The sequence below is a fragment of the Leptosomus discolor genome, chromosome 5 (genome assembly GCF_034619465.1).
Source record: "Leptosomus discolor isolate bLepDis1 chromosome 5, bLepDis1.hap2, whole genome shotgun sequence".
In the NCBI taxonomy this organism is placed as follows: Eukaryota; Metazoa; Chordata; class Aves; order Leptosomiformes; family Leptosomidae; genus Leptosomus; species Leptosomus discolor.
The window spans coordinates 81,440,758-81,462,910 of record NC_141395.1 but is presented as its reverse complement, the minus strand read 5'-3'; the positions used below and the strand labels follow the sequence as shown (position 1 = coordinate 81,462,910).

The 22,153-nt window shown below is 42.1% G+C and overlaps 2 protein-coding genes across 2 annotated transcripts in view; one reads left to right on the top strand and one right to left on the bottom strand.

Moving 5' to 3' along the window:
• Nucleotides 1–4,088, bottom strand: part of WASHC5 (WASH complex subunit 5) — a 28,224-nt gene extending 24,136 nt beyond the window's left edge. The window contains exons 1-3 of the mRNA XM_086465104.1: nt 4,063–4,088; nt 2,770–3,070; nt 270–415 (exon numbers count right to left, since the gene is read on the bottom strand). Of these exons, the coding sequence (XP_086321230.1) occupies nt 270–415; nt 2,770–2,955 (332 nt within the window). The 5' untranslated portion in view covers nt 2,956–3,070; nt 4,063–4,088. The remainder of the gene's footprint in view (nt 1–269; nt 416–2,769; nt 3,071–4,062) is intronic.
• A 200-nt stretch (nt 4,089–4,288) lies between these two features.
• NSMCE2 (NSE2 SUMO ligase component of SMC5/6 complex) overlaps nt 4,289–22,153 on the top strand; it is a 135,924-nt gene continuing 118,059 nt past the window's right edge. Inside the window, exons 1-2 of the mRNA XM_086466141.1 lie at nt 4,289–4,342; nt 7,406–7,553. Coding sequence (XP_086322267.1) covers nt 7,421–7,553 — 133 coding nt within the window. The 5' untranslated portion in view covers nt 4,289–4,342; nt 7,406–7,420. The remainder of the gene's footprint in view (nt 4,343–7,405; nt 7,554–22,153) is intronic.

Genomic DNA, 22,153 nt, shown 5'->3' with positions numbered 1-22,153 from the left:
ACAACCTCCAAGATAAAGAAGAAAAACTAGCTCTAGCTTACAACTGAGGAAATGAGGTAGAGAGCTTAAATGTTTTCAAGTCACATATTAAGCTGGTAAGCAACAGCAGGAATAAGTCAGTGTTCACTCCAGCAATCCAGGTTCCCAGGTGCACAGGAATAGGCTTCAACAGCGAGCGTATTGGGTCTCTAAGGGAAAAACTTCTCATTATTAAGACTAAACAGTACTCTAGTCTTTAAGAAAACGCACGTGTATTTAAAGTACCATACCTGTTTAAATCTACAATGTATTTATGTACACTCTGAAAAGCTAGATAAAATCTCGTCAAAATTTCAATGTTGTTTTCACGAAATTCTTCATCTAAATCCAGTAACTCAGGTTTGGCTTCCAGTTTGCCTTCACACATCTCAGGCCCCTAAGAAAAGAAATCCATCTTTAGAGACAGTATTTGACTTCGACCTCTGTTTTACTTCTCTTCAGTAGGACACTGAACACGGACAACCACCATTGTACACACACCGCCAGAATTAACATTTCTTACTAAAACAAGGTTCTGTAGTTTTCCAGGCTACTTTATGACTGACCATTGACTCCATAAAGATGAGTTTTACACTTTGTTACAATCTGCAATGATTTTAAATGAGTTATCAATGTATGTAACCAATGGAAAAGAATAGTCAATGCTTTGGGTAAAGCCCCAATGCACCTGAAGCCACCGTGTGCTTTTTGTAGTGCTATTGTCTCCCTGCTGGAATTTTTTCTTTTACACATTTGATCTGACTGATTTCTCAGATAGAAATCATAACATTGAGCCTCACAAAGCTTAGTACCTTCTCATACATTTAAACTGCTTGAAAGTACTAGACCTGTTTTGGTTTTGGGGTTTTTTTGTTTGTTTGTTTGGTGGGGTTTTTTTCCACAGGCTCTGCACCTAGCTCAGCACTAGTCCCCCAAATTAATGCAGAAACTGTGTCATTAACAGCCACAGGGGAAAAAGGGTTGGGATGAAGCCTGACTTCCTTAAAGCAATGGTACAAACTTTTCTAACCATTTACCAGTGTCAACATTTCTCATAACCACCATTTGGTCTTACCACGACCATCTAAATGAAAATACTGTTAATGTTTAATTAAAGACATTATTAACATTTAATTGAAAATACTGTCACTGCCATTCTAATTGAAAATACTGCCAACATCATTCCACAGTGCACTTACGACAGCATGAGGTCATGGCTTAAAAGCATTTAGTCAACACAAACTCCACAAAAATAGCTTAAAATAGAGTTAAAATAAAACACCAAGCTTAATACCCAGCTGACAATTTTTGTGTGGTTTTAAAATTGCTCTTTTGCTTCTCTTTCATGTGCAAAATACCTACATAAAACAAAGGATACAAGCAGGCCCCAAGCTGCCAAGGAAGTTCAAATAAACAGCCTGAACTTTCAAAATCTCCAATCTCTTCTCATTAGGTAACACTAAGAACCATGAATACAGAAATGGCGCATTCACAGTGAAAACACCTTAAATTCACTAATCTCTGCTTTATAAGTATGCACTTTATGTTTTTTAGGGTGATTACTCTTAAAAGCAGCAGCACTGCTGTGTGTCCTTAACATTCAAAAATCTCACAATTTCAAGGAGAATTGTATTTCTCACCAATTACACCTATCTGCTTTTAAATTTTCAAGTAATTTGTGTAAAAAACCAAAAAGACTTCTTAAAAGCACTTAGATCTAAAGGTGTCTGGAAAACCACGCGTGCTCAGGGTTTTCAGTGGTCAAGGCTCACAGTTATTGCCTGAAACTTACAACTCTCACTAAAAAGAAAAAAATATTCCACCCCCCTTGCTTTGCTGTGAGCACTTCTTGTGTTGTACAATCCAGATAAAGTCAGATTAGGCACTCTCTGTAGTTCCTTCTTAATTACGCTGGAGAATTACAGCGGGAAATAGTTACTGCAAGAAGCTTAATTTTGTAATGGAAAAATAAGGGCTTTTCATGGACACTGCTCTTTGGTTTACTTTTTTATGCAGCGCATGTGACATGTGCAGTGAACGAACAATCCCAGTACTGTCAAACAGGAAACCAGAAAGCAGTTTTAATGGCTGCGAAGAATAAGCTACAGATAACCAAAGGAAGATGGGCACACCGCCCACAGTACTGCTCCAAAGGAAAACAACCAACCCCACAGGCTCAGAACCTGCTGGTGAAAGTATGATTTAATGTTCCCGCAGGAAACAATAACAACAACAATCATCATCATCATCATCAACCCCAGAATCCACTACTCAAGTTTTATATAACCAGTATCCATCAAAGTTCACAGGCCAGATAACTCATCAAACATTTTGAAAGGTATAGCTGGGACTGCTCTTGAATGCACTTCAAACTGCCACCCCCTTCTTGCCCTGACACTCTCAGTGCAGGAAACGGTTATACTTACATTCTTCCTAGGGGTCTAAGCACAGAACCTTCCCTAGACTGTTTCTGCTCACTGAAATGTGCAAGATGAAGCTGAGTATGACCAGACCTATATAAAATACAAGACAGCCCAGAAGTGGAACGTTTGCATGCACGCATATCCCAATTGCTACCACAGTTTGGTGAATTTTCGGGAAAAACTAAGCAAGTAAGAAGTCATGATTGTCAATTCTGAAGAACGCTACTAATAAACACAATAGTCAGCCATGGCTGTTTCATAACCTGAAGCACCCTCATGTAGGACAGCAATGCTTTAAGAAGTTCATCGATGAAAGAAAAGGATTTACCTTAAAATAACTGAAATCAAATATGATATCCCCATACTTCTGTTGATCGGCCTTGTCCTTTAGCCTGAAAACACCAGGAATAAATTCCGAAAGTCTCAGAAGTTCTGCAATGATAGCATTTCCACAGGAGACAATCCGAAGAATTGCCTGACCACAGAGATTGTTTTCAGCTAGAAAATCAACCATTGTGGAGCTGGACGTGACAGAGTAGCAGAAGTCCTGCAGTCAGATTCTGATCGCTAGTCTTTAGGTTATTCGAAGAACGAAGTCTGATGAGAAAACTAGCTGCGCCATTAACAACCTGTAAAAACAAAACCACACACATTCAGAGCAGTTTATTCATGTTTTTGATAGTTTAATCCATGTTGATTTTTACGTATACTCTCAAATATTTCAATTTATGGCATCTAAATTACTCACAGCTTTGTAAAATTAAAAAAGTGCACTGAATTAATCTTCAGCACATACACTGTGTTGGACGCAGTCACCTGTGTGACCAGGCAAGGAAAGCACAGCCTTCTGTACCAGAAAAGCTGAGGAGAACTACTGCAGACTGAAACGATCACAAATACTGAAGGAACTGAGGCCACACAAGGAGACGGCGGCAAGGAGAGTAAAAGCATGTTACAAGATGTAAGAACCACTTTAAAAATGTAACCAAAGTGACTGTAACGGGCCTACGCGATCCAGCTCCATTCCTTTACTGACTGCTGCAGGGTCAGCTCCCCTGCTGAGGCTGCACTCCCCAGTCACAGTCTTGTTTACTGACGTGCTGCCCGCAAAATACGAAACGCAGCACTGCGAAAAATAAGCCTTTACGTGTAGGAACACTTCAGGGAAGTTACGAGCTGACTTTTCACCGATAACCTTCCAAACCAGCGAGATGAACTGAGGACCACAGTGTCCCTGCTGCCCCCAGCTGCGAACCGGCAGCCCCGCCTGCCCGCCCGGCCGGCAGCAGGGCACTGGGGCTCCAGCGCGCCCCTCCGCACGGCCCGCAGCGGCCCCCCACCCCGCAGCGGCCCCCCACGGCCCGCAGCGGCCCCCCACCCCGCAGCGGCCCCCCACCCCGCAGCGGCCCCCCACCCCGCAGCGGCCGGGCCGGGTTTCCAGCCCCATCCCGCCTCCCTCCCCCAGCGCTCTCCCTCCCCGTTCCAACCCCGCCTGAGGGCAACCGCCGCGGAGCGGCAGCGGCGGACCCCGCCCCGCCCCGCCCCGCCCCGCTCCGCTCCCGCCGCCTCCCCTCGCCCAGCGGCGTGCCCGCCAGTGCCACCCCCGCTCGGCGGCGCTCACCCTGCCCCGCCGCTGGTGCGGTGCGCGGCGGCAGCGAGGAGGCGGCTCAGGGCCGGCGGCCGCCCGAGCGGAGCTGCGGCAGCGCGACGCGGGAGGCGGGACCCTCCGTGCGGCGCGGCCGAGCCCGCCCGTCACGTGACGGCGCCGTCACGTGGAGAGGCGCCGGCTGATGAGGAGGTTCCGGCGCCCGCCCGCACCGCCTTCCCCCGCTGCTCAGGGGGTCGGTGTCGGGGCCGCCTCCGGGCCAGGAGCCCCTTCGGGCCTCGGCGGCTGGGGCGAGGTGAGCAGCAGGCGCTGGTGAGGGCGGCGGGGTGAGGGCAGGGCGCTCCCGGCTGAGGGAGCGGGGAGAGGCGGCTGGGGAGGGGACGTGGGGCCGCTGCCCTCCGTGCGTGGCTGGCGAGGGGCGGGGTGGGCCGGGCCGGCTGCCCTGGCTTGTCGTGGACGGGGCAGGGGCGTAAGGTGCGGGGCCGGGAGAGCGGAGCTTCCCGCCTGGGGGGCGCCTCTCCCGGCCTTCGTGGCAGGGAAGTGGCGTCTCGCTGTGAGGGATGGTCACCGAGTGTGTTTAGGGGCAGGCGCTGGCGCTGGCGGTCAGTGAGCGCTTGTCACCTGTAGGTCCGGTGTTGCACAAGTACACAAGTGTTTGTGCTTATCCCCTGCTTCATCCTGGGGGTGTTGAAGCATAGAGCAGAAGGTCATTTGCTCAGATCTTTAAGCGGCAGGACAGAAAGTGTGAGGTAAGTTTGCGGCTTGGTAGTCCTGTCTGGGCCGCTTGAGCACGTATTGTTGAAAGAAAAAACCCTGCCTCGGTGGTCTCACTTGGTCCCCTTTTCAGCTCTGATTTTGCTGGCTGTAATTTACAGGAGTGAGGGGCTTGGGGGGCGGGAGTTGCAAATTTTAAGTGCTTCATTGATGCACCCGTTGAAGACCTTCCTGGGGAAAAAAAAAAAAAAAGAGTGCCTTGAAAACACTGCTGTGAAAACAATTCCAGTGAGGAATGTGGCTTTTCCTCTGAAGGCAGAATGGACAGCTGCAAGCTGAAGTTGAAGAATTCATTTAGAAAATTCAAGAGTGAAATCTTTGCTTGGGATCATGAACAGTTTCCAAGAAAATTCATCTTTTATTTAAAAAAAAAAAAAAAGGAAAATTTGTCCAAAAACCCTTAAATTACTTTCCAAAAGAAAAACTGAGATGAAACTACCAATGCAATGGTATGATTTAATATTGAAAACAGCAGCTTCTGTTCCTGTGTAGTTTGCTTGATGCTTCCACAAATATCAAGAGAATGAAGAAGCCTTTTTAACTTTTCACTGTTGTTTTTTTTCAGATTCCTGCCTTTCATAGTGGGTATCTGTGAAATTTCCAAAAGAACAGCAGGCTTTCTCAGTGAGTGAGATTCACCAAGTTCAAGGGAGAATTAGGTTCTCACTGTTAACACTTATACGCTAAATGGGCCCAGAAAGATACAGCTGCTAACGTGATTTTATGTGACTATTTAATAGTGTATATTTGGATCACAGAGGTTCTACACAAAGTCTTGCTAAAATGGCAAACAGGTGCTTTAAAAAAAAGTTAAATAATGTAACAGATGAAAGCATTTGCTATTACATCTTTAAGAGCATCCTCTTCCTTTACTTTCACAGAGTTCTGTAAGGAACTTTTGTCCTTGTCTTCTGTTGTCAGCTTGACAGCCTCTGAAGATCTCTAAAGACAGCAGTCACTGACTTTTGTTGGGGAGAGCATGAACTGACATAACTGGAGCCGTTGTTGAAGGCTGCTGCTCCTCTGTGACAAGATGCACCTTTGGAAGAGGATAGAGAGGAAGGCAATTTGTGTGTAATTCAGAAGTTCAAGTTGTGGTGATCTTGAACTGTTGTTAAAGTGTTGTTGGAAGCACATGGCCTAAAAATGGTGTCATAAAAGATAACCTTGACTGGCCAAGCACGTTTTTTAAATGGAAAAAAACCCAAAAAGATAGGAAAGAAAACATTAGAGGAGAAGACAGCATGACAGCTGGTATTCAAGTCTCATAGTCTGCATGATATCTATGAGGAATGTGGCAATGTTCAGTTGATGTGATATTCTGGAATCCCAGGGAGAGCAGTAGAGGGGCATACAGCCCTAGGTATGCAACGCTTGGGCAAAGCTTTGTGCTTTTCTGTTTAGCTATTTTCCAGATTCCTGTTGGATTATAGCCCATCAAAGGCTACCCTTGATAGAACAACTCGTCCTCTTGTTAGTTTGTGTATGATTTAGCCAAAACTTCTGGTATTCTCCAAATTTGGTTATGGATTCTGTTCTCTATCTCCCCCAATATGTTCTCAGTAGAGTCCTTGAACATACCAGTTATTCTTTACACGGACTAATGCACTATTTCTGTCTGTCCAAGCTTTGGGGCTTTTCTTTTGTGAACAACTGTGTATCTAAAGCTGAGCAGAATTTTTCTTATTTCCTGCAACTTAAAGTATAAAATTCTGCACACCAGGTTCATGTTTCTTGTAATAGCTACATGTTGTCTGAGCAAGTTATGGAAAAGCATGGAGGAGGAAGAGCAGAAGTTGGAATTTTTAAGAAGACACCAACTGATGTGAAGAGTGTGGATAGGCACAGCATAAGGTTGTGTTGGTGACAGAGGAGAAGCAGTTGATCCCTGCAAGGCTGTAGGTTGTGGCTCTGTTTTGGAAAGGAAGATGGTGGTAAAGAAGATAAACATGATTTCTGTGCGACACTATTCTGTGCTAATGGAACATTGATACTAAAAGTTTGTAGGATCTCTGGGGGAAGTAGGAAGCATTTGTAAGGTGGGCTTTCATTTAAAAATGGTGCTAGTTTTATTGTCAAGTACATTCTTAGAAGAGTTATCCTTTTTTAGATTATTTTTTCCAAGGGCCAACTGTTGAAACAGGCTTGTAGTTGGTGAGGCTGAATTGCATGCAAGAAGTCCTATTTCTTCTAGCCTAAGTGAAAATATGTCTAGAAAACACAGACAAGTTTTTGGGCATGCGGGCTTCTTTGGAAATAGTGCAGTAATTTTCAAGCAAACGTAATCATCAAGTTTGAACCTCATTGTGGTTTAGCAACAGGAATGAGCAGATGAAAACTGCAAGTTGCTTTTTGTGGTGTAGTTTTGCTTAATATTGGATAGGAGGTGCATTGAAAACCTCTGGTGAATTGGAATTCCACTGAAATTACTGATGTCTTGGGAGCTAAGATTTCATCCCTGCTCTCTGGTGTTTCAGAGTGGTACTGTTGACACTGCTTTACGGTAGCTACCTGTACTTCTGTTTTCTGTCCCAAATTCTTTGTGTGTAAGCTGCATTCAGAATGTTGTATCTGTTATTTCTAGAGTAACAATTTCAAGATGCCAGGCGATGCAAGAATCTCATTCAACTCTGTGGAGTCCTCTCTTTCATCTTTGAAAAACTGCCAGTCTTACATAAATACTGGAATGGATATTGCTACTCACGTTGCCCTTGACCTTGTGGAAAGTTTCAGTAAGTATGTTCTCTCCTATATTGCATCCTGAATCTGACAGATGAGTCCTAGGCCTACGTATTTTGACTTAGTTACTGTCAAAATCTGTCTTCATTATAGGAACTGTAGCTTCTTGGGCTAGACAGGGGTGTGTTCATTCCAGTCACTTCATTGTCTTAAGTGATAAATTCAGTGAAGATGTAAATACCAAGCAAACATCGTCCCAGCTTTTGTAACACCCAAGACTAATTGTGTTCCGGTGGCTGTTAGCCCTACAGCTTTCTAAAAACTTTAACATTGCTGAACGAGATGGAGAAGCCTCTTAAGTGGATGAATAAAATGAGTTTTCAGTCTAATACTGCTTCTTTGTGTGTGTGTTATTTGAGGTTTAGGGCAAGCTATGTTAAAACAATGCTAATGATTTTAAGTGCAAAGCTTGAGACACCTGTTAGGGGATGCAACTTTTTAAAATGTAGTCTCTTTTTTTTTTTTTTTTTTTCTTCTGAAAATAAGGCTCTTTTAGTGTGCTTGAATTTGGACGTTTGCAAAGTGGGGTACCTTAAATCTGTAATCACTTCTGACAGTCTCATCATTGCTATTCCACAGTAACAGCTGTAAAGCTGCTTTTCAAAGACAAACATTAGGCATCCCATTTCTCGATCTTCTTAGATCTGTGGTCGTGTTTTCACTAGGACAAAATAAAAACTTTAAAGCTCCAAAACCCTAGTAGTTTTAATTAAGTGGAGAACAAGATTCCTCTGAAACTAAAGTTTTGCTGTTCATTATAAATCTTGCACTCAACCAAGCCAAGGTTTACGTACAATCAAGATGAATGCTTTTTTCTTTGTCTAGTGTGATGGTTCACTGACCTTCTGATCCATACTGCTGTTAGAGACAACTGACATGTCATTTTTAGCAGGGTAGAGGAAATGGAAAGCTTGTCTGAACAGTCACCTGAGGATTCCCTTTGAGGTAATAGTGGTATAACCAGGTCTGTTTCCTCTCTGCTTTTGCAGTCACCATCTCTCCTACTTTGCCATAAGCGATACGTGGAAATACATGTACTGAATTGATCCACAGAAATTAGGTATTTGTACAAAAGCTAAAAGCTTTGGTTAATTTCACCTTTCAGTAGAAACCCCTGTTGCAATTCCCATTTGGAGGGGTGAAAGGCAACTTAGGCTCCACTATGCAGGTCTGCAGCTGGAAGTCTGCATTATACTCCTAGGAAATGCTACCTTCCTCACTTAGCTGCTGCTGACACGTTAATCTTTAATTACAACCTTGGAATTATTTTGTCCATTTCATTCAGTAACCAAAAGGACCATGTTTAGCATTCTATCCTGAGAGGAGGAGGTTACTCTTGATGAAATAGCTACGTCGTTCTTACAGTTAAGTTATATGACTAGAAAACAGCTCCTAGACCGTAACACTCCTTTTATTTTAGCAGGGGCAACTTTCCTGTAGAATCATAGTTACAGAATTATCGGGCACGACCTTTTAATATACTCCATCTCATGGCTTTACAGAAAAAGCGTTCCAGACTGTTTTATACCTTTTTGGTCTGCTGTTACACTGCGTTAGCCTTTTACTTATAATAGTTTTCTTCTTCACTCCTACACTTTTGCTTGCAGATGTGTGGACGTCTGTACATGGAGCAAACAAATGAGTGAAGCTCCTCACTTTTATAAGGTTTGGTTTTCACTCCCCGGACTACTCCACTTGGACTTCAGGTTCCCATGGTCCTTACACAATGCCATCAGGAAAGATACAGGGTTTCTGTGGCATGACATACTTTTAGTAAAGAAATACTTTTGGTGTTTTAGAATTGGCAGCATCTGATCTGCTCTACTTGACTGTTCAGCTCTTACCTCCAACTCATACGTGGGGATTTCTATTTTTAGAATTGTTACTCACCTATCCTACTTTGCCTTCATGTTCTGGGGCAAAAATATTAATTTAATTTTAGGCCAGCATTAGGTAATATGTTTCTGCATTCTTGTTCCTGTCCCGTTTGCAGTTTGTTTTAATTTCCTTTACAAAATCTAACCGTCCAGCTTCTGACAGGTTTCACTGACAGGCTTTGTAGAAGCAAAGAATTCTGTTGTGACTGGTTTATTTTACAAGCACTATTTCTGTGAAGGTATTTTGTTCCTTTGGACTTTCATATTGGACAGGGGTGCTTTTTGGGGATAGTACCAAAAATTTTCATAGCAAGTACATGAGAGAAGGTACGTTTACCTCTGAAGATAAGTAACTGAAAAGGCAGGCAAAGTCAGTGCAGTAAGTGATGTCTGTTTCCTCTCTTAACTGCTCTCCTCCACAAGCCCAAGCCTGCAAACATTTATTGGTAAGCATATTTATGAAATAGTACACAGTAGTGTTTGCTGGACTAGCTACTGCTTAATGCAGTATCATGGAGGGACTTCCTATATGCATTCCTGATGCTAAGTTAGATCAAAAGATCTTACTGGATCACTTTTCCCGACTTTCTTAGGTATGGTAGTGGGTTTGCTTTAGTGTTGTATTTGAGATGCTTTCTAGGCAGCAAACACCATAGTTCTGGGTTGTGTTGTTTTGTTTTGTTTTTAACAATTAAATAGTGATTTGTGAAAGAATGTGTGTGTAATTTTTCGAACTTCAGAGCTCTAGTAGAGCAGAGAAATATAAATAGACAAATTTAAGTTTTCTTTGACATGTGTGACGGGATTTCATGGTATGCCAATTTTGTGGGTGTTATCCCGGTTCAGTAAAAATCACTTCCTGCATATTAGCACTGTAAGGCTAGAAAAAGCTCTTCACTTTCTGTTGGGTTTAGTGGAGAACAATATGAAGAATGCTTCTAAAACATGTAAAAAGAAAACAATTTGGTGTTTCAGCTCTTCTGAATGCACGTAAGTTGTAAAGCAGCCACATGATTATTCAGGTGGAGTGAAAATCAAAGCTCACTAGGGGGCGGAAGAAGATAGGAAGTAAGCAGCACTTAATTTTTCAGTTACAAAAGAGCATTGAAAAGAAACTGGCCTCTTGACCTGTCTGTTGATCTGTCCGTGATCCTTGAGTAGCCTAAAGTCCTCTCCAGTTAAACCATCCAGAGAATAAAGAACTGCTACACTTCTGGAAGCTATAAAATCCTCTCAGAATGATTTTGAATTTAAGCTTTGTAAACAGATGGTGGTAGTGTTACATAGAATAAAGAGGGAATAAACCACTTGTTTGCTCGTGAAACCAGAGGGCTGCTGATAGGAGAGGTGCCAGACTTGTGGGCAGGAGCTGGCCCAGGACATTCCATAATTTATAGTAACCTCCTAACCTATAGGAACCTTTCTTCAGACATCTGAGGTGCTTTGCAAACACTGGCTAAGCCTCCCAGATCTCTGGGAGGTAAACAGTGGTTACAGAGATTATTTACTCCACCACCACTGAAATGAAACTATTTTGGATGAATAATGGTTGCTGTATAGAAACATTGTAACTGTATCATAATCCAGAAGGGAAAAATAAAATTTCCTCAGGCTGAAACAACTGAGAATACTTTATTAGAGAAGATAGATAAGACCGAAAGATAGAGGGTTTTGAGTTGGACATCAGATTAAATTGCTTACTCATGAATAAATATCACAATAGATTTTTCACACCTTTATTTTGACATAATTTGAAAGTTTCAGAACTAAATCGAAGTCTGGGTTTTCATTTCAACAGTAATTTCATCTGGAGAATGCCAGCTGTTGAACTGAGACTATCCTTGCTCTCCACACCGTAATTCCTTTTAGGAAGCCGCTGCCTACATACTGACTCACTTCAGCTCTGCTTAAATGGAGTTTACCTGCTTCTGGGTAACGGCGGCATGGCTGCAAGCCAGTGCATGTCCTAATGCTTCCATTGACTACTGGGCCTGCTGTTCACTGCTGTGCTGCCGTAGCTAAATTTATTCTGTCTGAAGAGCCCTATGTACATCTATTCATTATATTCCGCAAAATGAACGCTTTTGCTCCTCGTAGTTAACTTCATGAGGCCATTACCTTCTGGCAAAACCAACAGCCTTTTGGTTTGGATACAGTTCTCAGGTTTGGGGTTCTTTGCTTTACTTTTTTTTTTTTTTTTTTTTTCTCCTACGCCTTAATTGTGCTCTGGTGTTTTCGCCTATAGCTTTTGACTTTCTGTTCTGGAAACATAAAGTAATCTCACTGGACACAGCTATTCTGAGAAGTATAAATGACTGTTAGAGAAATCGATGGGGGAGGAAGGGTTCAATTAAATAATTAAACATTGTAGCTCTGCAATAAATAGCGATCAGAAAAATCTAGAAAAGTGAGAGTATCAGTTTCACAAATATAAATTGCAATTCAGATGACTTTGAAGAGCTAAAGATTCAGAGCTTCTCATCACATGGTCCCACATTTTGAAATGTAGGACAGAATGTACCAATTAATCTAATTCTCCATGACCTTGAACGAGTTCATTTCATGGCTTTCTGCAAAATAATACTACTACTAAAAACAATGCTTTCCTATTTCATATGAATAATGGAAAGATTTAGTATCCAATATTTCTAGGCAGATTCACATTCATCTCTACTTATGCATGTAGTTCTCTTGACATCTGTTTGCAGTCCACAGTAGTAAATTTAAAATTATTCCTGTCCATTTAAGCTTTATTTAATGCTGTGAGATGTTTTGGGAATCCTAGTGAGAGATAATATGGAAGTATGGATTTTTTACTTGGAATTGTAAATAATAACAGACCTCACATGAAGAAGTCAAAAGGAAAATATTTCACAGTAGAATTAAAACAGTCTGAAATGTCCGTGAGGCCTCTAATGACATAAACACTCAGAATCTGTTCCCAGCTTTGTACCACCTCCCCTTTCTTTTGTGCCTTCTAGCATCTTGTTCACTGTTGCTGCACTCTGGAGACAGATCTTAAAGTTAGCTCTAACCACAGCGATTCCCAAGCCTCTTTCCTCTAAGGAATCTACTGCTCACAGAGTGCCGTAAGGATGAGGTACGTGGACTACTGTGAGGTTCATTGCCAAAACTTCACTTAACCAAGTCTTAATTTCATCAGTGATTCTATTGCTTAGTCCACTAACACATTTATGTCCATTTTGTTCTGGGCCTGTATAGATTTATGGAAAGAAATGGTGAATTTTCAGGTCAGGCATTGCTCGTTTATGGACATACACAATCTCTAGCAAAACAAGGCAGGGTTTCTGTTAACTGCTGTTAATTTCGGTGAAGAATTATTTTAGTGCATTCTGAAAAGCTTTTGTTTTTCAGATAACTTTGTTGATGACCATGAAGTTAAATTGTCGATTAAGACCTCCCTGTCCATTGAGAATCTGCAGACTTTTAGCACTGATCATCTTCATGCTGTTGCGTTGTGAGCAAGTGCAAAGAGACAGAATTTAAAAAGAACCTGAAAGGGCCTGGGGATCTGTATGTAGAGGTGAAAACTGGTTTCACCAAACTCCGTGTCAAAGGGAAACAGCCAATTTAAAAGCTCATTTTATTTAATAAGTTAAAGATAAGTATTAAGTCCATCTCAGTTTTTCTGCTGATTATTTTTAGATACTGACATTGTCTAAAGGTCGTATTTTTCTCTTGTTTCAAGAATAGCATTGTGGTATAGAAACGTTTTAAAATGTTACTATATTAAAAAAAAATGTAAGCAGAAAACCAGACTGTGCACAGTTGGTTTCAGTATGTTCTCCCTGTGCTCAAAACACTCTTGGATGTTCTGTGGCCCAATCTAGCAAAATACTGAAGGAAAAGATTGAAATTCTTGAGTGGTCCACCAACTTTCAGAGTGGACTGTGGAATTAAAGCTGAAGCACATGCTTATATCCTTTGCTGGACTGGAATCCTAACAGATGTGTGAATTTGAAGGTGACGCTATTCAAATCAGTTATAATGCAAGAGAAATCATTTAACTTCTTCTATAATTTGCATCTTCCTAAATTTAGCCTTAGTCTGTTTTTGAGCTTTAGTAGTGTGTCTTAAAGGTCTTTTCCAACCAAAATGATTCTGTGATCGAAAAAAGGACTCACGAAGTCAGTACTTGTTTGGCAAAGTCACTCAATTGTAATGCTCCTAGTATTGAACTCTTTAAGCCCTGTATTGACACCTCTGCACACTGAACACACCTGTTTGCACCGCTGATTTAACTGCTCTTAGGCTTTTCTTAAACGACTCAAAGTAGTTCCATGGAGTTAGAACGCACTGCTGGGCGTCCATGAGGAATACTTGAAGGATAAGTCTTACTCTCTGTTTTTGGAATTAGCGTAACCTGCTATGTGTGTGACTGATGTGCTGATAATGACAGGAGTGTGCTGGCCCAGGACAGGTCTGCCATCTCCAAGACAGGCATCTGTTCCTGGCTCTGCTCAGAGTTATTGGATGTGAATTCTGTCAGCTTGCTGAGGGTGGCAGTTTAATCTGACTCCTCGGGAGAAATCAGCAGAACTTTCTCAAGAATAGGGGACTGTGAAGTACGGAGAGCTGTTGGTACGGGAATGAAGAAGACTAAGTCATGGTCATCTCCAGGCTTCCAGCCCAGTGGTTAGCTCTTTAGAGGGGACGTTGCCTTTTGTCTGGGCTGGAGCCAGAGCTGTGTGAGACTGGGAGGAATGTCCAGGGCAAATGGGAACTAATTGGGAGGGCTGGAGAGTATGCTAACTACAGACAAGATAAGAATTTCTTAGCATAAAACTTCTAAAAAGCATGTTAAAGCATTAACAGGTAGTTTTATCTAATTAGCTGAACAGGTTTTCTAGTAGAGGGCACGATGCTTCCTTGATGTCTGGGATTTTTTCAGACATCGCCTTCCCGCGGTGAAGTGTAGAGGCCCTGGAGTGTAGAATAGCTGGGCGGGAAGGAGTTACTGCACCTGAACTGTAATCTTGTTTGGGGGGAAAAAAAAATGAGCTGCTTTTCTTTTTCAAGAGCTTGCCCTAACATGTCATGGTCAGCTGCTACCTGTGGCCGCTTGCCATCTGTATTACATAGCAGGGATCTTCCTGTAGCAATAGTGAGGCCTGCATGACAATTCTCCTCTCTTTCTCCACACTTTGAAGGATTTTTCTGCTCATCGGTATGTACATGGGTCTTACAGAGTGTTAGTGCAGGATTCTTTGGCATGTGCCCCAGATTAAGTGAGCCCTTTACAACTGTGGCTTTTCCTGCTTGTCTGCTCGTTTCCTATTGCGTAACCTGCTCTCTGCCAGCAGAGTTTACCTCAATTCTGGCTGCTTATCCCATTTGTCTGTTCCCCTTACCCCAGAGCTGTCTCTGTGCTTTCCTTCTTGTGTGCTGCACTGCATCTCGCATGGGGAATGTCCTCCCTTTACTGACTGCTTTCTCTTCTCCAGATTGCTGGGGATCCACATGTCATGATGCCTGTTAAATACGAGCTAAACAGCAGTTGGTAATGTAGGATCTTTTTTCAATGTGGATTTAGCTCTCTGAGATGACCTGCATCACATTGATTTCTCTCGCTGCTCTCTTAAAATGGTGTTAAACAGGAATCACTCTAAACGTCGCCGACCCTTGTTGACATAGGAAGGAGTGTGGAGAACATAGACACGGCGGTTAGCCTTGTTTTATGAAATTATTGGCAGCCTTTTAATAGACAATTGGTTCATGTGTTTCTATTGAATATCCACTATTCTTACATGCAGTGGATTTCTAAACACATTGCAGCAACCCGTAACAAACAGTAAGACTTGAACATCGTTAGTTCGTTCATCACTGTGTGCAAGGGACCTTTCCATGGAAGTTTCTCTGGCATTGACCTAAAACTTCTTCTATCTGGAATGGTGCAAACTCCAGTATAAGGATGGACCCTGTAGCTGTGATTGAATATAAAATGGTTTGCTTGATTTGTTTCCTTTTTTTTCCTGTAGTTTATTTTTCATTGAAAATTCAAATGCGGGATTCCTGCAGTACCATAAAATAACACGAACCTGAACACTGGCAAAGCTCTTGTACACCAAATGACCATGATGTGATTGTTTTGGCATCCAGAAATAAACCTGCTGACACCTGTGCTTCTAAAATTCTCATGCTCTGTTAGTTTCCATGGTGTTAGAGATCATTGTGCTTCATAAAAATAATCAAAACATAAGGTACTTGCCCTGAGAACAGGCTCTAGTGTATAGGCTAGAATGACACTTTGCAACCTGCTTGAGTAAGGTCTGCTGACTGAGGAAATGAGCAGGACTGAACTTTGCCTTGCTGTCCTGGTCTTGTCCAGGGAAGAGCTGTGTCAAGAGGTTTTCTTGCACATCCTACCTTGCTTCCCATGTGAATTGTGGTTTTGTTAGGTCACTGTCCACCTCATAGTGGCCTCATAATAGACAAAGCTGTGGCCTGTGTTGTAGGGACCCTTCATGGAGAATCAGACCTTGTTTTTCCCTTACAAGCCCATGTATCTGTAAAGGTGCTCATGGGAAGCAAATTGCAGTTTTCTGTGCAGTGTAGGAATAGCATTAGAATTGAGCAATCCATTATTTCTTTGAGGACACAAGGGAACAATCTTACCTAGATTTGAAATCCCCAAGAGCGTGGCTCAGTCTCAGAATTTACTTTGTCTTTAGGTTAGAGTAAATGCCAAGTAAGGGTTGCAGGATTATTTTTTTTTTCTTTTTTCTTGTTGGAGAATGTATGTGTAGAATGTCAAAGTCCCTCCTGGAGATAAATGGCTTTTCACTGATGCTATACAAAAATGTTTTCTAGCTATGAGAGAAGGTACTGCAGAAAACGAAGAGAGACCAGTGATCCATGAAGTTCAGTAACCCTTCTGTGTTAGCCTCTACCAGATGCTTCCTGTGAAGCTGCAAGAATTCCCTCCTGACACAAAACTGTTCACAGAGGAAGTTTCTTTCTAACCCCAGGCATTTATCTGCCAGCAGCTGTTTGTTAACTGGTCTGCTTTGTTGCTACACCAGTGTCTGTGGTACTAATTGGTGGCATGCACAAACTCAGTGTGGGCACCAAAATTACATCTTTCTTCTTGGGAAGGCTCTTTTCCTGTTGTTTAAAGTAAACTTCTATTTTGGGGTATGTGAGATAAAATGTTACAGATTCCTTTTCTCAAAATTACTAATTTTGCTTTCCTTCAAATCCCTCGCTTAAGGTTCATCCGCTTAGGAAAGATGTTCTTTTTTATCTTAACTTACGCTTGTCCTCTATTATGTTGTGCTTCTTGGGTTGTTTTATAGGTATTTAACCTTTCAACTAACAGGAAGGTATGTATGTTTTCTTGAAGTAGGTGGGTAAATGGTGTCACACTAAGTATTTCTTCTTCAAGTAACCTCATTTTCTGAAACCAAAAGGACTGGTTGCGTTCTGGTGAAATGCTTTTCTGAAGACAAAAAAAAAAATTACATTTTGTGCATTATGCTGCTCTTCAATACCAAAATTTTGAGAAGAGAGGGTTGGATTAATTTTTTTGTCCTACCTTTGTGCGTCAGTAATTACAGTGTAAAAATTACTTACAACATGTTTAGCCGGCACTGATGAGCTGGAATACTCTGGTTGGTTTTGTAGGCTGTTCTTCAAAGAAGCTGTCTGAAAAAAGGAGAATTTGGAAATGTGCCTTGTTTCAAAATCTGGAAAAATAAAACTTGTAATGAAAGATTTGTGTTTTTATATTTGTCTAAACCCCACCCTGACCATAGTCTGTAATCTTACAAAGTGGGACGAAACAAGTACGTGGGGTTGTTTCTGTTTCCTAGCTGGAATTCTGACTGTCAAAAGAACACAGTGCAGCAAGGGAAAAGCAGCTATATTAGGCAGCATGCTTTTGTTCTGCTGGCTCCTTTTCGTTTTGGGCACTCAGTAAGCTGAGTGCATCCAAGTGTCTTTGTTCCTCACCTTCTGCAGTTCTCAAGGAAAGACGAACCCATGAGGTGGCAGCAAAGGCTTTCCTGCAGCTTGTGCCTACTCCTTCACCTGCGTGGTCAGCTGCTGTGGCACTACAGTAACTCACTCCTAGAATGGATTTAGAGGGGTTGGGGCCGTATCACTGTACTCTTGCATTTTGTAACACTGAAATATAAATGGAGGATTAAGATTAATAGTGGAGAAAGAGAATTCCTATTATCAGATCATAGATTTTTAAGGCTGTTTGGGACCAGCCGGATCTAGTGGTTTGACTTCCTGCATAAGACAGGTCATTGCATTTTGTACAATTATTCTTGCATGAAGCTGGTATGTTTTGGTGGAACTAGAGAGTATCATTCAGAGTGAAATCCGGTCTTGATTTAAAACTAGCTTGCAGAATAACTGTCTTTAGTGCATTCTCATGGAAGTGTACTGACAGCTTGCACCTGAACTGAAGGTCATACTCTGGACGGTCTCAGTTTTTGTCAGAACTCCTGTGAGTGCTCAGATGAAAACTGCACAATTTTTATTTCTCAGGTTTCGGTAGGTGGTACTCACATAGTGTCTGATTTCAAATAGATACATATGGATGTATGTGTGCATATTTATACGTTTTTCTTATGCATTTTCCTAAGGAAGCGGGTAATTTTCTCCTCTAAAGGTCATTATGAGTTAGGGAGGTTTGCAGTCACCTGGTGGGTTACCTCATGTACCCATAGCCACTATAAATTTCTCTGTGTCCTAGACCTCGTAAATTTTCAGCAGTCTTCGAAATAGATCGTAAGTGTGATTTAAATGCTGTCTAGACCTTTTTGCAGACCCTCTGTGCACTGGTGATGTTAACCTTGAGAGAATGAGTGAGCTTACAGCTCTAAGTTATAGGCTTGAAATTGCTGGGTGATGTTCTTCGGCCTCTACAATGCATGAGATCAGAACAGATGATCCTAATGGTCTGTTCCAGCTTCAAAATACTGTGAAGTACTGCAGAGGTCTTGTGTGGGCTCTTTAGCACAAAGATAAATCAACCTCTTTGAACAAAAGCCAGAGAGGAATATTTTATCTGAGTAATTTACTGTATCAAAATATTCTCTGTAGTATATTAATCTGTCATTTTCTTATCGTCATATTTCTGCCACAGAAGTGTAGCAATAAGAAAATACCGCTAAATCCTCTTTAAATGTAGAGGCATACAGCATATATAGAAAGTAGTGTGGGCTTTAAAGAACCCCCTCTGAAGGCTTTAAGTTTTATTGATTTAAGTAGATCAGTATTTAGCTTTCAGTGATCTAACTGTGTGCCTAAATAACTAGGGAGGAAGGAGGAACCCACAAAAGTAGAAAAAAATCTGGGGTTGGCAGCATTCAGAAAGATTAAGAATATAAAGCAATTGTATTTCTTTTCTTGATTCTTTCCATTAGGGAAAGATTTATCTGGGTTAAAAGTAAGCATTGTGCCAACGTTTGGTCAAAACATAAAAGAAGCCCTTACGTACACATGATCATTCTGAAACCTCCATTCTGATCCCCTACCAATAGACACAAGACACTAATCTTTTTTTTTTTCCTTTCTTCTCGTTTTTCTTTGTTCTTCTCTTCAAGAATTCAAGAACTTGTGACTGTTTTTTACCTTATTTTTGATACTCAAATAACTTTATCAGTGCATGTAGAATTATTTGAGAAGTTTTTCAGTACTTTCAGATTAAAAAAATGAAAAAAAAAAAAAGCACTGATTCGTCCCGATTTTATTACATGCTTCCATTTACACCAATATTATATAGCTCACTGATGCTGTAGTGAAGAATGAAGATTATAATAATGACTCAATAAATTCCAAGAATTTAATGGGAATGTTTGCTTTGTCAGTCAGAATCACAAGTAAGACTTGTGCATTCCTTATGATTGCTGACACTGAGACCTATGAAAAATTTCATCCTTTGGAGGACAGGCAAAGGTTGGTTGTTGGAATTGCAGATTTAGAATAATTTTTATTATAATTTTCATAGATTTTTTTGCTTCCCTTCTCATTTTCTTTCCCATTTTTTCTCAAGAAGAACAAGGAAGTCAACAGCATGAAAGAGATAAAACAACTGAGGTGCTCCAAGTCTGATTTTGCCAAGGGCTTGAGGCTAGCAACAGCTGTGCTTTCAAACTGGCGTTGCACTGGGTGGCCTTGGGCAAGTCACTGAAGTTCACCAGGCATCAGTTTCCCTTCCACATTAGATTCCACATAAACGTAAGGAAAAACTTCACTGTGAGGGTGACAGAGCCCTGGCACAGGCTGCCCAGAGAGGTTGTGGAGTCTCCTTCTCTGGAGACACTCAAAACCCGCCTGGATGTGTTCCTGGGTGATCTACTCTGGGTGGTCCTGCTCTGGCAGGGGGGTTGGACTAGATGATCTTTCGAGGTCCCTTCCAACCCCCTAGCGTTCTGTGATTCTATAAAAAGAGGTGTCAGGAGTGTTTTGAGAGGATGTGTGAACATCTGACTATCTCAGACTCCTGTGTAGATATTCAGTTCTGTTGTTGCTTGTGTCTTTTGTGTTTGTGGAAATTACACTGCAAAAGTCTAGAAATAATGTGTGTTGTCTGTAATGGTGGTAGGTGATTGGAAAAGGTAGGAGATAGGTAGCCACGAAAAATATGTATGCAGGGGAATAAAAGGCAGCAGAAAACAACAGCCTAGCTAAGATGTCATCTTTACCTTTTGTGAATTAATGAATAGGAAGTATCACATCTCAAAGAACCACTATAGGTGATAGGAAATGGTTTGAAGTATTAAAATGAACACAGGGCACTAAGTGACGATTTGCAATTAGTTTAAATTCATGAATAGATCCTGCGGCCCTGTCTACAGGAGGATAGTCTGACATTTATTAGTGGGTCAATAAATAAAACTATGTGAAGAGAGAAAATATTACACTGATTCAAAAAATGTGCTACTAAAACTGCTTATGGAAAGAAAATTTACAGTGAAACCCAGACTCCATCAAAAAGTCAACTGAAGTAACAGAGAATCCATCCCATCTCTGGATAAATGGTACAGCCTTGTATTTTCTTTCTTCAGTTTCAGTTTTCAGACACTGGATCTTATGTTTCTGTCTGATAATCAGAAAGCCCAATATGTTCAGAAATCTTCAGGATGGTAGTTGGTAAATCATGAGCAAGTCACGTTTAGCAACTCTTACTTAAACTTCGCAAGTTGAACTGCTTTAGTCAATCTTGATGTAAGTCATACTTTGCAGGCATTGAGTAATTTATATTGCTCTTTCTTTGAAATACTGAAAGAGCTTATTGAAGGAAAATGCAGTTGGCAGGATTTAGTCTCATGCTTGTTTGTGTAGAAAGAGCCTTTGCTGGAATTATATACGATGTGCCACATAAAGAGAGATTTATAGAATCATTAGGTTGGAAGAGACCTTTAAGATCATCAAGTCCAACCATCAACCCAACACCACCATGCCCACTAAACTATGTCCTGAAGTGCTACATCAACACCTTTTTGAACACCTCCAGGGATGGTGACTCCACCACTTCCCTGGGCAGCCTGTTCCAGCCTGTTCCAATGCTTGACAACCCTTTCAGTGAAGAAATTTTTCCTAACGTCCAATCTAAACCTCCCCTGGAACAACTTGAGCCCATTTCCTCTTGTTCTATCAAGAACTTGGGAGAAGAGGCTGACCCCCACCTCGCTACAACCTCCTTTCAGGTGGTTGTAGAGAGCCATAAGGTCTCCCCTCAGCCTGAACAGACTGAACAACCCCAGTTCCCTCAGCCGCTCCTCACCAGACCTGCTCTCCAGACCCCTCACCAGCTTCGTGGCCCTTCTCTGGACACGCTCCTGCCCCTCCATGTCCTTCTGGCAGTGAGGGGCCCAACACTGCACACAGGATTCGAGGGGCGGCCTCACCAGTGCCCAGTCCAGGGGCACGATCCCCTCCCTGCTCCTGCTGGCCACACCGTTTCTGATCCAGGCCAGGAGGCTGTTGGCCTTCTTGGCCACCTGGGCACACTGCTGGCTCATGTCCAGCCGGCTGTCGACCAGCACCCCCAGGGACTTTTCCGCCGGGCACCTTTCCAGCCACTCACCCCCAGCCTGTAGCGCTGCGTGGGGTTGGTGTGGCCCAAGGGCAGGACCCGGCACTTGGCCTGGTTGAACCTCATACAATTGGCCTCAGCCCATCGATCCATCTGCAGACTCACTGAGGGAGCACTCAGTCCCCTCATCCAGTTCATCAGTGAAGACATCAAACAAGACTGGCCCCAACGCTAAGCCCTGGGGAACACCGCTTGTGACCAGCTGCCAGCTGGATTGAACTCCATTCACCGGATGGGTGATGCATCTGCCAAATTGTCAGCATACAATCAGCCCCTTTTAAAAAGGAAATAAATTAGAACAATCCCTGTGCCCTTCTTTAGACATCGAACGAGAGTCTGGCATTCATCATGAGCATCATACAGCACAACCTTCTGTGCAGGGCACACTCTAACAGCCAGGTGACCTTCCATCTCTCACACTGCTGCCCCAGCCACCCTTTCAGGCTTTGTTTGCGTTAGGTTAGTTCCCAGACTGTGCACTATGGAGCAGTTACTGTTAATGACTGGTGAGCTTCTCTTTTTTTGTTATTGTTTCAGTTTGGGTTTTTTTTTGTGTGTTAATGGACCTTTGTGCCAATAAAAGAAAATCAACAGCCATGAGTCTGCTAGAGCTGCTAGTATATAAAAGGATGTCAGAAAGTAG